This window comes from Oncorhynchus kisutch, linkage group LG18 (assembly GCF_002021735.2).
Source record: "Oncorhynchus kisutch isolate 150728-3 linkage group LG18, Okis_V2, whole genome shotgun sequence".
Lineage (NCBI taxonomy): Eukaryota > Metazoa > Chordata > Actinopteri > Salmoniformes > Salmonidae > Oncorhynchus > Oncorhynchus kisutch.
Window position 1 is genome coordinate 72,890,938 of NC_034191.2, and position 17,134 is coordinate 72,908,071.

The 17,134-nt window shown below is 45.2% G+C and overlaps 1 protein-coding gene across 2 annotated transcripts in view; it reads left to right on the forward strand.

Annotated features, from left to right (window-relative positions):
• LOC109909635 (sodium channel protein type 4 subunit alpha) overlaps window positions 1-17,134 on the forward strand; it is a 207,742-nt gene that overhangs the window by 20,132 nt on the left and 170,476 nt on the right. For both annotated transcript variants that reach the window (XM_031796748.1, XM_031796749.1), the window contains exons 2-3: window positions 7,724-8,032; window positions 14,098-14,216. In XM_031796748.1, coding sequence (XP_031652608.1) covers window positions 7,766-8,032; window positions 14,098-14,216 — 386 coding nt within the window. In that variant the 5' untranslated portion in view covers window positions 7,724-7,765. The remainder of the gene's footprint in view (window positions 1-7,723; window positions 8,033-14,097; window positions 14,217-17,134) is intronic.

Genomic DNA, 17,134 nt, shown 5'->3' on the forward strand with positions numbered 1-17,134 from the left:
TATTACAGTGCGAGCTCATTTTGTAAATGTAATTTTAAATCAACAATCAACAATGAAGCAACATGTTGGCAAGAACTCCAAGGACACATTTGAATAATCAAACAGTGCTACTGATTATAAACGCACACACAAGCTGCGTCTGAGGCCAATTCTGAGAGACTATGACTTCTCAAATCAATGACCCCTACGTGACCCCCCCCCCCCTTTCAAGCCTCTTTATTTCTTAATTTACTCTCATTTCTCATCTTTTTCTCTCTGCCCCTCTTGTCTCCTCTTACCCTGTGGTCGGAGCGAGGGAGTTGATTACACAGAGGGTTCAGTTCGGGTACAGTTGTCTTGCCCAGATGAATAATCTGTCACGAGGTGGAAATAGGGGGGTCACCAGTCATCGATGATAGCTTTTTGTCCTCAGCCCCTTGTTATTAAGCATGTAACGGTTTCGGCGAGGCTCAGTGTGTGTGTGTGTGTGTGTGTGTGTGTGTGTGTGTGTGTGTGTGTGTGTGTGTGTGTGTGTGTGTGTGCGTGTGCGTGTGTGCGCGTGTGTGTGTGTGCACATTTTAAGTGAAGGGAGCTAGATTAAAGACATGCTGTAACCCTATCAAATCAAATCAAATTTGATCTGTCACATGCTTCATAAACAACAGGTGTAGACTAACAGTGATGTGGCAGCATCATGTTGTGGGGGTGCTTTGCTGCAGGAGGAACTGGTGCACTTCACAAAATAGATGGCATCATGAGGCAGGCAAATTATGTGGATATATTGAAGCAACATCTCAAGACATCAGTCAGGATGTTAAAGCTTGGTCGCAAATGGGTCTTCCAAATGGACAATAACCTCAAGCATACTTCCAAAGTTGTGGCAAAATGGCTTAAGGACATCAAAGTCAAGGTATTTGAGTGGCCATCACAAAGCCCTGACCTCAACCCTGTAGAACAAATGTGTCTGAGCAAGGAGGCCTACAAACCTGACTCAGTTACACCAGCTCTGTCAGGAGGAATGGGTCAAAATTCACCCGACTTATTGTGGGAAGCTTGTGAAAGGCTACCCGAAACGTTTAATCCAAGTTAAACAATTTATAGGCAATGCTACCAAATACTAATTGAGTGTATGTAAACTTCTGACCCACTGAGAATGTGATGAAAGAAATAAAAGCTGAAATAAATCATTCTCTTTACTCTACTATTATTCTGGCATTTCATATTCTTAAAATAAAGTGGTGATCCTAACACCTAAGGCAGGGAATTTTTACTTGGATTAAATGTCAGGAAATGTAAAATACTGAGTTTAAATGTATTTGGCTAAGGTGTATGTAAACTTCAGACTTCAACTGTACGGTAAAGTGACTTGGCAACAGAATAGATAATAAACAGTAACTGCTGCGTATGTGATGATTCAAAATTATTTGTGCAAAAAGGGTCCTGGTAGCTATTGGTTAACTGAACAAAAATATGAACGAACATGTGAAGTGTTGGTCCCATGTTTCATGAGCTGAAATTAAATATCCCAAACATTTTCCATACTCACAAAAATATTATTTGTCAGAAATTCTGTCCACATATTGGTTTACGTTCCTGTTAGTGAGCCAAGATCATTACACAGGTGCACCTTGTACTGGGGACAATAAAAGGCCACTCTAAAATGTGCAGTTCTGTCATAAAACACAATGCCACAGATGTTTTGAGGGATTGTGCAATTGGCATGCTGACTGCAGGAATGTCCACCAGAAATGTTCCCAGAGAATTTAGTGTTCATTTCTCTACCATAAGCAGCCTCCAGAGAAGTTGGCAGTATGTCCAACCGACCTCACAACCACAGACCAAGTGTAACCACGCCAGCCCAGAACCTCCACATCCGGCTTCTTCACGTGTGGGATCGTCTGTGATCAGCCACCCGGACAACTGATGAAAATTAGGAATATTTATGTTGGCAATAAAGACCTTTTGTGGGGAAAAACTCATTCTATGCCCTTCTAGTCCCACCCATGTCTGCGCCCCTGCCCTGTCATGTGAAATCCATAGATTAGGACCTAATGAATTTATTTCAATGGACTGATTTACTTATATGAACTGTAACTCAGTAAAACCATTTAAATTGTTGCATGTTGGATTCATTTTTTTGTTCAGTATATTTAACAAACTATTTACATTCTTATGGATTGGGGGTAGAAGCTGTTCAGGGTCCTATTGGTTCAAGCCTTGGTGCATCGGGACTGTTTGCCATACCGTAGCAAAGATAACAGTGTATTACTTGGTTGGCTGTAGTCTTTGACCATTTTCAAGGCCTTCCTCTGACACCGCCTGGTATAGAGGTCCTGGATGGCAGGGAGCTCGGGCCCCAGTGATGTACCGGACCATACGCACTACCCTCTGTAGTTCCTTGCGGTCAGATGTCAAGCAGTTGCCATATCAAGTGGTCATGCAGCCAGTCAAGATGCTTTCAATGGTGCAGCTGTATAACATTTTGAGGATCTGGGGGCCCATGCTGAATCCTTTCAGTCTCCTGAGGGGGAAGAGGCGTTGTCGTGCCTTCTTCACGACTGTGTTGATGTGTGTGGACTGTGATAATTCCTTAGTGATATGGACAGTGAGGAACTTGGAAGCTTTTGATAGGGAGTTAAAGGGATATGTGACTGCGTGCAGTATGAAGGAACTTAGCTGTAGTTTCGCGAGCCAATACTATCTAGCGTTAGCACAATGACTGGAAGTCTACAGGTACGGTAGCATTGCGGTAGCATTGACCTTTAAAGTCTCAATAATAACTAACTGATGATAAAGAAGCCGTCAGCTATTACGCCAGCACAATTGATTAAGTCAGAGGTGACTATGGAATCAATTGAACAAAGCCTGTATTTTGTAGGATGACTTACAGCCACGAAAGGCTCAGTGCTTCTTACAGTGACTGGCTCCTTTGCGAACTGAGCATCAAGGTTAGAGGTGCACGACACACAATCACGATGAAGAATAACTCCGCTGTCAGCCTCGGTTGACCGTGGTACGTGAGTGTGAGAATGTCATGCTTGACACGCACATGCACCCGAAGTCTCTGTCCATTTATGTGACTCTGTTTAAATCCTAGAATGAATCGTCAATTGCACAGTAACACTTCAGAAAAACAAATAATGTTTCTTATCTACCAACATTCTTTCCTCACATCTCCCGATGAACTGTTTATATGTATTTATACAACGGGTGGGTCTAATCCTGAATGCTGATTGGTTAAAACCGCATTCCAGCCAGTGTCTATTTCACAAGTTACCACCGGCTAAATCTATGACGTTAAAATGCCACCCCCCCAGGCTACCATACGATGGTGAGACACGGACGTGTGGGTATGAAGACGAGTCATCCCACAGCATCCAGTCGGTCCCTTCAGGGTTATGGCTTTTCTTACATCCTAGTACATGTTGGGATTTTTTTAATAGGAAACATAAACAGATCATGTTGACAGCCTGTAAAGTGAGAGATTCTTCTCCCTGCTTCGGTTGAATAGGCTGGACAGAGGCTCTGACTGAGCCCTTAGCCTCTGGCACCGCTGGTACACTGCTCCTCCATGTGTTGCTCTTTATTTCTGATTTCCCAAAGCAATACCAGGTCAATCCCCAGTCCCAGGATAGACGGGTTTAGGGTGGAATTGGGGGGCAGAGAGTGGTGGGCTTGACCCCAGCGCTGAAGTAAGGTGCCAGGTCTCCCTTGGAAAAGCTATATTTTGACCTCAATGAGATAAAGATTAGGTTAAGTTATGATTTGTTGGGTTTTTCCTGGGTTATGGCACAATAGCTGTGGTGTGTTCAATGAGGTGAAATGTTCATAACATTTCAGACAGAAATACCGCTGACATGATTCCTAATTCTACTCAGCAGACAATTACATTTGTTCTTTACAATATATTTCTATCTGCATGTTGTGCATTACTGAATAACCTACTGTTTTCATCCCATTAGTTTCAATGCCAGGGAACCTTACCAGGACTTAGGTCTTTAGCTCACTTTTGTCAAATCTACCAGAAAAAGAAAACATCAGTGACAGTGACGTCGTTTTGATTATGATCAGAAGTATAGAAATATAAAAAATGAGAGGGTTGTAATTTCAGAGCAAAGAAATAGGCACTGGGGATCTCTACTTGAAATTATTTCTTGATAGCCTCTCTGCTTTCCCTCTTTATTTCCCTCCTGTCTCTTTATCTGCCCATCATATATAAATCATAGTGCTGAAAGTGGCAAAGTCCTATTTTGCAATGTGTTTTACAATGCAAAGAAGCATCCTAGTGATATTCTCTGCTCTTGCCCAGTTGTTTTTGTTTGTGTGTATGTGTGCGGGTGCGTGTGTTTGTGTGTGCGTGTACGTGCGTGTGTGTTTGTGTGTAGTGAGCAAGCTGTTCTAAATCATCGACATCTGGCCCAGAAGTTTCGCGCTCCTATCCTCAGGTAAACCCTGTATTTCCCCCATATCCCTTTTGTTCGGACTTCACTTTAGACGCCTGCGCTCATGTGCTGCAGCTGAAGGACCCGAGCGGGGCAGGCAGCGAGCCTTTGAAATGAAATCCAAGGCCCATTTAACTTGTTCAATGCCCCTGGTGACTTATATAGTGCACTCCAGTGGATCAACCCTATTTTGGGAAGGAATTGTATTTGCCTAAATGGACTCTCAGTCAAGCTGGCCGAGCTGGCCTTTACATTCAATGAACTCCAGCTATACTGACTACAGGGTGCTAGACTACAGGGTGTTAGAGTACAGTTCATTAAACTACAGGTCACTAGACTACAGGGTGTTAGAGTACAGTTCATTAAACTACAGGTCACTAGACTACAGGGTGTTAGAGTACAGGGTGTTAGAGTACAGGGTGCTAGACTACAGGGTGTTAGACTACAGGGTGTTAGACTCTAGGTTGCTAGACAACAGGGTGGTAGACTACAGGGTGTAGACTACAGTGTGTTAGAACACATTGTGCTAAACTACAGGGTGTTAGACTACAGGGTGCTAGACTACAGGGTGCTAGACTACAGGGTGTTAGACTCTAGGTTTCTAGACAACAGGGTGCTAGAACACATTGTGCTAAACTACAGGGTGTTAGACTACAGTGTGGTCGACTACAGGGTGTTAAACTATAGGGTGTTAGACTACAGGGTGTTAGACTACAGGGTACTAGACTACAGGGTGTTAGACTACAGGGTGTTAGACTACAGGGTGCTAGACTACAGGGTGTTAGACTACAGGGTGTTAGACTATAGGGTGCTAGACTACAGGGTGGTCGACTACAGGGTGTTAGACTACAGGGTGTTAGACTACAGGGTGGTCGACTACAGGGTGTTAGACTACAGGGTGCTAGACTACAGGGTGGTCGACTACAGGGGGTTAGACTACAGGTCACTTGACTACAGGGTGTTAGCAGATGTTATTGGTCACATACACATATTTAGCAGATGTTATTGGTCACATACACATATTTAGCAGAAGTTATTGGTCACATACACATATTTAGCAGATGTTATTGGTCTCATACACATATTTAGCAGATGTTATTGGTCACATACACATATTTAGCAGATGTTATTGGTCACATACACATATTTAGCAGATGTTATTGGTCTCATACACATATTTAGCAGATGTTATTGGTCACATACACATATTTAGCAGATGTTATTGGTCACATACACATATTTAGCAGATGTTATTGGTCTCATACACATATTTAGCAGATGTTATTGCGGGTATAGCGGAAAAAAAAAATAGGAGCTAGAAGCAGAGCTGCCATGTCTGTCGGCGCCATCTTACCTATTACTGTTCTCTGACCGTGTAGCGGTGCGGGGGGGTTAACAGGTCACTGATGTGTTGAGAACGGGGGACAGCTCTAACCACCAGGCCCTAGTGACAGTCAATGTAATTAATACATTATGTTATTTGGACACACAGCACCATACTATCTGGGTTGTGTTCATTAGGGCACGTTTAAAAAAATGTTTTGGCAACGGATAAAAGAAAAATCAGCGTTCGTAATTGGACGAGTCCAAGTTGTCTGTTTTCTTCCGTTTCGGTGCCTTGTTCTCCTGTCTGCTTGGCCACACGTTGTGATGTTAGTGATGACCGCATGCACACAATCTCACATCGCCTATACCGTAGTAGGCCTATTACACAAAGACCTATAGACAAAAGACATGAGAAAATAAATAAGCTCTGCATTTGCTGCTTGTGATGCATGTACAGTGCAGCACAGTGCAGTACAGTACAATGCAGTACAGTACAGTCATTCTGTTTCAGTGATGATGTGTTATCAGGATATCCAAGTCTGCAATGCTTATTCTCTTAGCCCCATTAGAGGTCTTTTCAGACAGCATCTCTGGGCTCCATAACAACAACGCATTATAAGCAGAGGTGTCCATTGAATTAACCACCATGCTTTCCCATGGATGTAAACAGCAAATGCAAACACAACAACACGTTATTAACTCAAGCGTTCATTGAATTATCTTTATATTTCCCCAAATATCTATAATACAAGCACGGAACATGTTGATTATATTCATGTTACACATGAATCCTGGACTGGTGGTTACTACGATAATTATACAGACTATGCATAAGGGGTCATGTGAGCTTGATGTGAAAACATGGACAGATGAGAGAGGCAGGATTCTGCGTTGGTTAAGATTCTGCTGTAAGGGGGTGAAAAGTAACCCAAGCGTACTGCCGTTCTGTTCCTGCACAATGTCCGTTGTGTCAGGGGTCTGTACAGTGCAGGCTGCCCGGTTGCGGTGAACAACTAAAACTGTGTGGAAATAAAAGACAAGGGTTCAGATGCATGGTATACTGGCGCAGGGGGCCACACAAAGGCCAAGGAGTCAAACACAGATGAATTGAACCCGTTTATAAAGCTGCAAAACAGGACGGGATACTTTTACCATAAGCTTTAATGCGGGTCAGGCCTGAGATGTTGTCTAACATCTTTAATATCTTATTGTGTGGTGGACTCTCATTGAAATACCTCATTTGAGGACTATTTTAATGGGTGTATTGACCCAGAAAGTGATTCTGAAGACGAATATTGAGTAACACTTTATGAGCATTTATTTAAGTTATAATGCCAGAGAAGGTGGTGTTTGGAGGATACAGTTGAAGCCGGAAATTTACACACACCGTAGCCAAATACATTTAAACTCAGTTTTTCACAATTCCTGACATTTAATCCTAGTAAAAATTCCCTGTTTTAGCTCAGTTAGGATCACCACTTTATTTTAAGAATATGAAATGTCAGAATAATATTAGAGAGAATGATTTATTTCAGCTTTTATTTCTTTCATCACATTCCCAGTGGGTCAGAAGTTTACATACAGTATTTGGTAGCATTGCCTATAAATTGTTTAACTTGGGTCAAACGTTTCGCGTAGCCTTTCACAAGCTTCCCACAATAGATTGGGTGAATTTTGACCCATTCCTCCTGACAGAGCTGGCGCCACCATCTTTTTTGAGGACAGAGAGGCATTGCCCGTGCTGAAGAGATAATGGGGATGAATGGTAGGCTATATCAATGACAACCCCCCCCCCCCCCCAAGCTTTGCTTATACATTACTATAGCAACCAAATAGGACCATAGGCTAACTCAGGTCTGCTTTCAGGGTTGATAACCCTCCCATGTGTGACTGCCATGTTGATGAACCTTTTACGTCTCCCGATCTCTGTCTATCTCCCCTTCCATACTCTCTCTCTTTCCCTCCCCTCCTGGTAGCTGGTGAAGTCATCCCTAGGACAGGAGACTCAGGATGAGAAGATGGCCACTGTGCTGCTACCACCGGGTCCTGACAGCTTGCACCGGTTTACCTGGGAGTCCCTGGCTGCCGTGGAGCAGCGGATCGCCGAGGAAGAGGCCCGGCGCACCAAGCACTACCAGGAGGACCTGGGAGATGTGGAGCTGCCCAGGCCCCGGGCCGACCTGGAGGCCGGCAAACAGCTGCCGCGCATCTTCGGCGACATCCCCAACGGCCTGGTGGGCGTCCCACTGGAGGACTTCGACCCGTTCTATTTCATGAACCAGAGAGTGAGAAGGGGGTGGGAGTGGTTCTCGAGGGGGGCTGTGGGTGGGTGTGTGGGTGTGTGTGTGTCTTGAGTGTCCTTACACTTATGTGCTTGGATGCCTGAGAATATCAAACTTGTATCCAAGTGTGTGTCACTTCTTACATCACCACTGCCATCTCTTTCCTTTGTGTTTTCGACCTCCTTGAAGGATGTCCTTTTTAGTGCGACTCCAATTACTGGAATCTTCCCGTGTTTTTTTATACATCTGAACCAATTTCCTCCTCTGATGTATTCACAATGACCATCCTTATGAATGCTCTGAAATGGTATGTGTGTGTCTGTGTTTGTGTGTGTGTGTGTGTCCTTGTGTGTATGTGTCAGCATCAGTCCTAATGGAAACTGGCTGTGGCCAGAGCCTTTGAGGAGGGGTTGAAAGGATTCCCCATGCCCATGTTTGGGCCCTGTGACTGATCCTTTGATTCAGGAAGTGCGAGTGTGTGTGCGCGTGTTTGTGTGTGCGTTTGCAGGATGTAAAGGAAAGGACAGACTGATGGATAGCAGGACAGACAAACACAGACAGACAGACACAGACAGACAGACAGACAACTCTGTCTGTTTCCCTCACACTCCTTCTTCTTCTTCTACTACTGCTACCCCTGTCTGTTTCCCTCACACTCCTTTGTCTTCTACCACCATCTGTGTCTGTTTCCCTCACACTCCTTCTTCTTCTAGCTCTGTCTGTTTCCCTCACACTCCTTCTTCTACCGTTAGCTCGGTCTGTTTCCCTCACAATATTTTGTCTTCTTCTACTACCATCTCTGTCTGTTTCCCTCACACTCTTTCGTTTTCTTCTACTACTACCTCTGTCTGTTTCCCTCACACTCCTTCATCCTCTACCACTTGCTCTGTCTGTTTCCCTCACACTCCTTCTTCTTCTTCGACCGCTAGCTCTGTCTGTTTCCCTCACACTCCTTCTTCTTCTTCTACCTCTAGCTCTGTCTGTTTCCCTCACACTCCTTCTTCTTCTACTGCTAGCTCTGTCTGTTTCCCTCACACTCCTTCTTCTTCTACTGCTAGCTCTGTCTGTTTCCCTCACACTCCTTCTTCTTCTTCTAGCACTGTCTGTTTCCCTCACACTCTTTCATCTTCTTCTACCACTAGCTCTGTCTGTTTCCCTCATACTCCTTCTTCTACCACTAGCTCTGTCTGTTTCCCTCATACTCCTTCTTCTACCGCTAGCTCTGTCTGTTTCCCTCACACTCTTTCTTCTTCTTCTACCACTAGCACTGTCTATTTCCCTCACACTCTTTCGTCTTCTTCTACCACTAGCTCTGTCTGTTTCCCTCATACTCCTTCTTCTACCGCTAGCTCTGTCTGTTTCCCTCACACTCCTTCTTCTTCTACTGCTAGCTCTGTCTGTTTCCCTCACACTCTTTCGTCTTCCTCTATCACTAGCACTGTCTGTTTCCCTCACACTCTTTCATCTTCTTCTACCACTAGCTCTGTCTGTTTCCCTCATACTCCTTCTTCTACCGCTAGCTCTGTCTTTTTCCCTCACACTCCTTGTTCTTCTTCTACCGCTAGCTCTGTCTGTTTCCCTCACACTCTTTCATCTTCTTCTACCACTACCTCTGTCTGTTTCCCTCACACTCCTTCATCCTCTACCACTTGCTCTGTCTGTTTCCCTCACACTCCTTCTTCTTCTTCTACCTCTAGCTCTGTCTGTTTCCCTCACACTCCTTCTTCTTCTTCTAGCACTGTCTGTTTCCCTCACACTCTTTCATCTTCTTCTACCACTAGCTCTGTCTGTTTCCCTCATACTCCTTCTTCTACCACTAGCTCTGTCTGTTTCCCTCATACTCCTTCTTCTACCGCTAGCTCTGTCTGTTTCCCTCACACTCTTTCTTCTTCTTCTACCACTAGCACTGTCTATTTCCCTCACACTCTTTCGTCTTCTTCTACCACTAGCTCTGTCTGTTTCCCTCATACTCCTTCTTCTACCGCTAGCTCTGTCTGTTTCCCTCACACTCCTTCTTCTTCTACTGCTAGCTCTGTCTGTTTCCCTCACACTCTTTCGTCTTCCTCTATCACTAGCACTGTCTGTTTCCCTCACACTCTTTCATCTTCTTCTACCACTAGCTCTGTCTGTTTCCCTCATACTCCTTCTTCTACCGCTAGCTCTGTCTTTTTCCCTCACACTCCTTGTTCTTCTTCTACCGCTAGCTCTGTCTGTTTCCCTCACACTCTTTCATCTTCTTCTACCACTACCTCTGTCTGTTTCCCTCACACTCCTTCATCCTCTACCACTTGCTCTGTCTGTTTCCCTCACACTCCTTCTTCTTCTTCTACCTCTAGCTCTGTCTGTTTCCCTCACACTCCTTCTTCTTCTACTGCTAGCTCTGTCTGTTTCCTTCACACTCCTTCTTCTACCTCTAGCTCTGTCTGTTTCCCTCACACTCCTTCTTCTTCTACTGCTAGCTCTGTCTGTTTCCCTCATACTCCTTCTTCTACCTCTAGCTCTGTCTGTTTCCCTCACACTCCTTCTTCTTCTTCTTCTGCTAGCTCTGTCTGTTTCCTTCACACTCCTTTTTCTTCTACCGCTCGCTCTGTCTGTTTCCCTCACACTCCTTCTGCTTCTTCTTCTGCTAGCTCTGTCTGTTTCCCTCGCACTCCTTCTTCTACCACTAGCTCTGTCTGTTTCCCTCCACTCCTTCTTCTTCTTCGACCGCTAGCTCTGTCTGTTTGCCTCCACTCCTTCTTCTTCTTCGACCGCTAGCTCTGTCTGTTTCCCTCCACTCCTTCTTCTTCTTCGACCGCTAGCTCTGTCTGTTTCCCTCCACTCCTTCTTCTTCTTCTACCGCTAGCTCTGTCTGTTTCCCTCCACTCCTTCTTCTTCTTCTACCGCTAGCTCTGTCTGTTTCCCTTACACTCCTTCTTCTTCTTCTGCTAGCTCTGTCTGTTTCCTTCACACTCCTTCTTCTTCTACCGCTAGTGTCTGTTTCCCTCACACTCTTTCATCTTCTTCTACCACTAGCTATGTCTGTTTCCCTCACACTCCTTCTTCTTCTTCTACTGCTATCTCTTTCTGTTTCCCTCCACTCCTTCTTCTTCTTTGACCGCTAGCTCTGTCTGTTTCCCTCCACTCCTTCTTCTTCTACCGCTAGCTCTGTCTGTTTCCCTCCACTCCTTCTTCTTCTTCGACCGCTAGCTCTGTCTGTTTCCCTTACACTCCTTCTTCTTCTTCTGCTAGCTCTGTCTGTTTCCTTCACACTCCTTCTTCTTCTACCGCTAGTGTCTGTTTCCCTCACACTCTTTCATCTTCTTCTACCACTAGCTCTGTCTGTTTCCCTCACACTCCTTCTTCTTCTTCTACCACTAGCTCTGTCTGTTTCCCTCACACTCCTTCTTCTTCTTCTACCGCTTGCTCTGTCTGTTTCCCTCACACTCCTTCTTTTACCGCTAGCTCTGTCTGTTTCCCTCACACTCCTTCTTTTACTGCTAGCTCTATCTGTTTCCCTCACACTCCTTCTTCCCTAATAAGTGTTTAAAGTTCTGCTTTGAAATGGGATCATGCCCCTCTCACCGTGTTGAGTAGGGCTGTTGAATGTCGGTACTGGTGGGCCGAAACACTTCTGTTTTTCATCCTCTCCTTCTAATCAGGGACTAATTCAGACCTGAGACACCAGGTGAGTGCAATTTACTACCAGGTAGAAACAATAATCTGAAGTGTTTCGGCACTCCAAGTTCTGCGTTGAGCAGACCTGGTGTAGAGGGTGATTCTTTAAAGGAAGTGGTGTGGAACCTGTTTCATGGAGGGCCTAGTGTTGGCTGGTTTTTGTTTTAATTAAACCCTAGACAACCAGGCGAAGCAGTTCCTTACTTATTAGTGACCTTACTTCATCAATGAAGTACAAGGGAGGAGCAAAAACCCTTAGAAGCTCCTCCGTGGAATGAGTTTGACACGTGCTATTTAGTACGTATTAAAGTAAACCCCCCAGAGTGGCACATTTGTGTTCCAGCCCAGCACTAGCACGTCCTGAGTGAACTTTACTCGACTTATCGTCAAGCACCTTGATCAGTTGCATCAGGTGTGATAGTGTTGGGCTGGAACAAAAATGTGCTACCCTGGGGTTACTGTAAGACTAAACATGCATTCCATGATGTGAATTTTAGGCTTTTAAGCTGGTGGATAAATCTAATTGAAATGACAGCTATGGCTGTAGTTGCTGTGGCATGAGTTGTGATTTCAGTGTGTAGAAGTTGAGAAAATACTTTATGATTTGATTGAATCAGCTGCCCAGGGAGTGAAAATTATACCGTTACAGTATGTGAAAAGGACAGGGACTAGAGTAAGCTACGGTTTTCATGATGCTCAGTTTCAAATGTACTCTTTCAAAATTCATCAGTCAGTAGCTTTGGCTGGTTTGCCCAGGACCCAGAAAGAGGCTGAGGGGTGTGTGAAAAGCTATTTCTCCTGAGGATAGGTAGTTCTCCTGGGGACAGTGGACTGGTCAGCTGGATACAGTTGTGGGTCCTCAATATCTAAATTTCTCTATAACGCTCTCACCTCCTCATTGTCTATGCCTCTCTCTCTCTCCCCCTCTCTCTCTCTCTCTCTCTCTCTCTCTCTCTCTCCTCCATCTCTCGTTCCCTCTCTTTTACTCTCTCACTCTCTCTCCCCTCCCTCCTCAAGTCCCCAAATCTGCCCAGGTGCACATCTCCAGTGGAAACAAAACCAAGCTGTCATCATTTATCTTAAACGGTGTAGGGCTCGCTATCTGATGATCCAATAGGTTTACACGAGTTCAAAGTGAGAGAGTAGATAGACATTCAGACTTCTTTGTTGTGCAACCATGTGGTATAGAGTGGGTTAGCTTTATTGGTCGGTATCTCTGGATAGTAGAGGAACGTTAACACTACTTCACAGTATGTTCCACTCCAGTGATGTGACTACAGCCACTGTAATGTTCTCACACTTTCTCAACTACCCTGAACAGACATGTGAACAGACCTGCTTGAATTTGAAATGGACATTATACTTCAAAATCAGCATCTGTCAAATATGTTCATACCGAAGTGGTCTTCTGTTGAGATTAGTCCATGTTCCAGGCCATCTGTTTCGTAGATTCAACTAGCTACATTCCAAAATGCATTGAAAAGATAAGCACCATATAATTTCAAAAGTTTGGTATTTACGTTTTACATCCATTTGTGGTTGAGGCGTATTGCTGGATCGACACAACGTATGGCTTGGGATGTGGACTCATCTTCACATTAGACTACATTTGAGGTCTGAAAACATCTGACACAATTTGAGTGTAATGTCCCTTTAAACACAGAGCAGCGTTTGATAGAGGACATGGGAGTTCCAGCACATTCTAGGTTGGCTGTTATCATTCCCCCTCATCTCTGTGTTGTGTTGTATCTCCTATGAGGAGACTCCCTTAAGAGTTCTATAGGCCTGCTTTTTTTTAGCAGCATCTTGCTCGTTATGGCACGTAATCAGTGTTTTGTTTGTGCCTGTGTGTGTGTGCCTGTGTGTGTGTGTGTGTGTGTGTGTAGATGTGAGTGTGTGTAGATGTGAGTGTGTGTGTGTGTGTGTGTGTGTGTATGCATGAGTGTGTATGCGTGAGTGTGTGTAGATGTGAGTGTGTATGTAGATGTGAGTGTGTGTGTGTGTGTATGTGTGTGTGCGTGAGTGTGTGTATGGGTGAGTGTGTGTGTAGATGTGAGTGTGTGTGTGTGTAGATGTGAGTGTGTGTGTGTGTAGATGTGAGTGTGTGTGTGTGTAGATGTGAGTGTGTGTGTGTGTAGATGTGAGTGTGTGTGTGTGTAGATGTGAGTGTGTGTGTAGATGTGAGTGTGTGTGTAGATGTGAGTGTGTGTGTGTGTGTGTGTGTAGATGTGAGTGTGTGTGTGTGTGTAGATGTGAGTGTGTGGTTGGTGTCACTGCAAGTTTATTGTACATGTTTATTGCCATGCCATGTTGTCCTTAACCATGACGCATCTCTCTGTCCCTTGTCCCTTTCTATCACTCCCCCCCCCTCCTCCTCCTCTCTGCCTATCTCACTTTCTGTTTCTCCACAGACTTTTATAGTACTGAACAAAGGGAAGGCCATCTTCCGATTTAGTGCCACATCTGCACTCTATATTTTTAGCCCCTTTCATCCTGTTAGAAGAGCATCAATAAAGGTTTTAGTACACTCATATCCTTTCTGGTGGAACACTCAAAATTCCACCAACTCTTGTCTGTTTTAGGAGGTGGGTTTCAAAATGAAAATCAATGAGCAAAGATTTAACATTTGGGAGGGAAGAAAAAGCCTTGGGATAGCCTGTAAGAGCCTACTCTAGTTCAGTTTGTCTAGATAGATTGTCATGTCATTCTCGTTGTAATTATGTTGCCCTTGTGTACTGATCGGGGAAATAGGGACTGGGAAGGGTGTTGAGCTGCTCAGATTTGAGCCGTTGGTGTTGCCTGCTGTCTCACCGTCAGTAAACAGAGGGAGCATCAGTCCCACTATTAGTTTGTAGTGTACTGTTTTATTACTCAATCAATGATTGAGAGGATTCTAAACAAGACTTATACTCTGAAATCAGAATATTTGAGTAACTCTTGAAAATGTCTTAACACAGAATTGTCCCTTGCCTTATGTGCAATGAACTCATTGCACGTAAGTCTGACATGTTAAAATGGAAATGACGAAGCCTTTTTTAACTTCAAATACACTACAAGTTAGCATTTCCTGCAGTGCAGGAAAATTCTCAGCAACAAAAGAGTGATCAGACTGGATGGTTACTGGTAGGTTATGGAATAGACTGGATGGTTACTGGTAGGTTATGGAATAGGCTGGATGGTTAATGGTAGGTTATGTAATAGACTGGATGGTTAATGGTAGGTTAGGTAATAGACTGGATGGTTACTGGTAGGTTATGTAATAGACTGGATGGTTACTGGTAGGTTATGTAATAGACTGGATGGTTAATGGTAGGTTAGGTAATAGACTGGATGGTTACTGGTAGGTTATGTAATAGACTGGATGGTTACTGGTAGGTTAGGTAATAGACTGGATGGTTACTGGTAGGTTATGTAATAGACTGGATGGTTACTGGTAGGTTATGTAATAGACTGGATGGTTACTGGTAGGTTATGTAATAGACTGGATGGTTAATGGTAGGTTAGGTAATAGACTGGATGGTTACTGGTAGGTTAGGTAATAGACTGGATGGTTACTGGTAGGTTATGTAATAGACTGGATGGTTAATGGTAGGTTAGGTAATAGACTGGATGGTTAATGGTAGGTTATGTAATAGACTGGATGGCTACTGCTAGGTTATGTAATAGACTGGATGGTTACTGTAAGCTAAGTCAAGTGATGCTGTATATGACAAGCTAACAACACCAGCTTCTTTGCTCAGAGGATTGGGAAAGCCCATATGGAATTTTACTGTAGTGACAATACTTGACTTGGGCAGGAGCTCACACTGGAACTGAGTACCAGCACTTCAAATGTTTAACTGCTTGTTCCTCTTATAGAATATTAAAAGTATTGTGGCGCTCCTGCACCGAAATATAAGCAGTCATGGCACCCAAAATGAGTACCGGCACCTAGTTCAGTTGAAGTCAAGCACTGTGTGTTACGGCTTTCTTCTATATCCTCCTCTGACGAAGAGGTAGAACAAGGATCGGACCAAAATGCAGCGTGACGATTGCGATTCATATATAATGAAACAAAATAACACGATTGACAGCTCTGGCTGCTCCATGTAGACTGGCAGCTCCTTGATGACTGGCAGCTCTGGCTGCTCTATGCAGACTGACATCTCTGGCTGCTTCATGCAGACTGACAGCTCTGGCTGCTCCATGTAGACTGGCTGCTTCATGCAGACTGGCAGCTCGGGCTCCTTCATGTAGACTGACAGCTCTGGCTGCTTCATGTAGACTGACAGCTCTGGCTGCTCCATGCAGACTGACAGCTCTGGCTGCTCCATGCAGACTGACATCTCTGGCTGCTTCATGTAGACTGGCTGCTTCATGCAGACTGGCAGCTTGGGCTGCTCCATGTAGACTGGCTGCTTCATGCAGACTGGCAGCTCGGGCTCCTTCATGTAGACTGACAGCTCTGGCTGCTCCATGCAGACTGACAGCTCTAGCTGCTCCATGCAGGCTGACAGCTCTGGCTGCTCCATGCAGACTGACAGCTCTGGCTGCTTCATGTAGACTGGCTGATTCATGCAGACTGGCAGCTCGGGCTGCTCCATGCAGACTTACATCTCTGGCTGCTTCATGTAGACTGGCAGCTCCTTGCAGACTGGCAGCTCTGTCTGCGCTGAACAGGCGGGAGACTCCGGCAGCGCAGGAGAGGAGGAAGACTAACTGCGCTAAACAGGCGGGAGAATCCAGCAGCGCAGGAGAGGAGAGAGACTCTGGTTGCGCTGAACAGGCGAGGCGCACTGAAGGCCTGGTGCGTGGTGCTGGTACTGGTGTTACTTGACCGAGGACACGCACAGGAAGCCTGGTGCGGGGAGCTGCTACCGGAGGACTGGAGTGTGGAGGTGGCACAGGATGGGCTAGACCGTGAAGGCGTACTGGAGATCTTGAGAGCAGTGTTGGCACAGGACGTGCAAGGCTAGGGATGTGTACAGGAGGCCTGGTACGTGAGGCTGGTACCAACTTCACCAGCCGACTAACACGCACCTCAGGACGAGTATGGAGCGCTAACCCAGGTGCCATCAAATCCCGACACGTTCCGTCGGGCGAATTCCATGCAAAAAGCACCAACACAGCAACTCCCTAATTTCTCTCTCCTCCAATTTCCCCATTAACTCCTTCACGGTCTCTGTTTCGCTCACCTCCAACACCGGCTCTGGTTCGGGTCTCCTCCTAGGCTCCTCACGATAAACAGGGAGAGTTGGCTCAGGTCTGACTCCTGACTCTGCCACACTCTCCCTGAGCCCCCCCCCCAATACATTTTTGGGGCTGATTCTCAGGCTTCCTTCCGAGTCGCCGTGCTGCCTCCTCATTACGGCGCCTCTTTGCTCTCGCCTCCAGTTCCTCTTTGGGGCGGCGATATTCTCCAGGCTGAGCCCAGGGTCCTTCTCCGTTTAGGATTTCCTCCCATGTCCA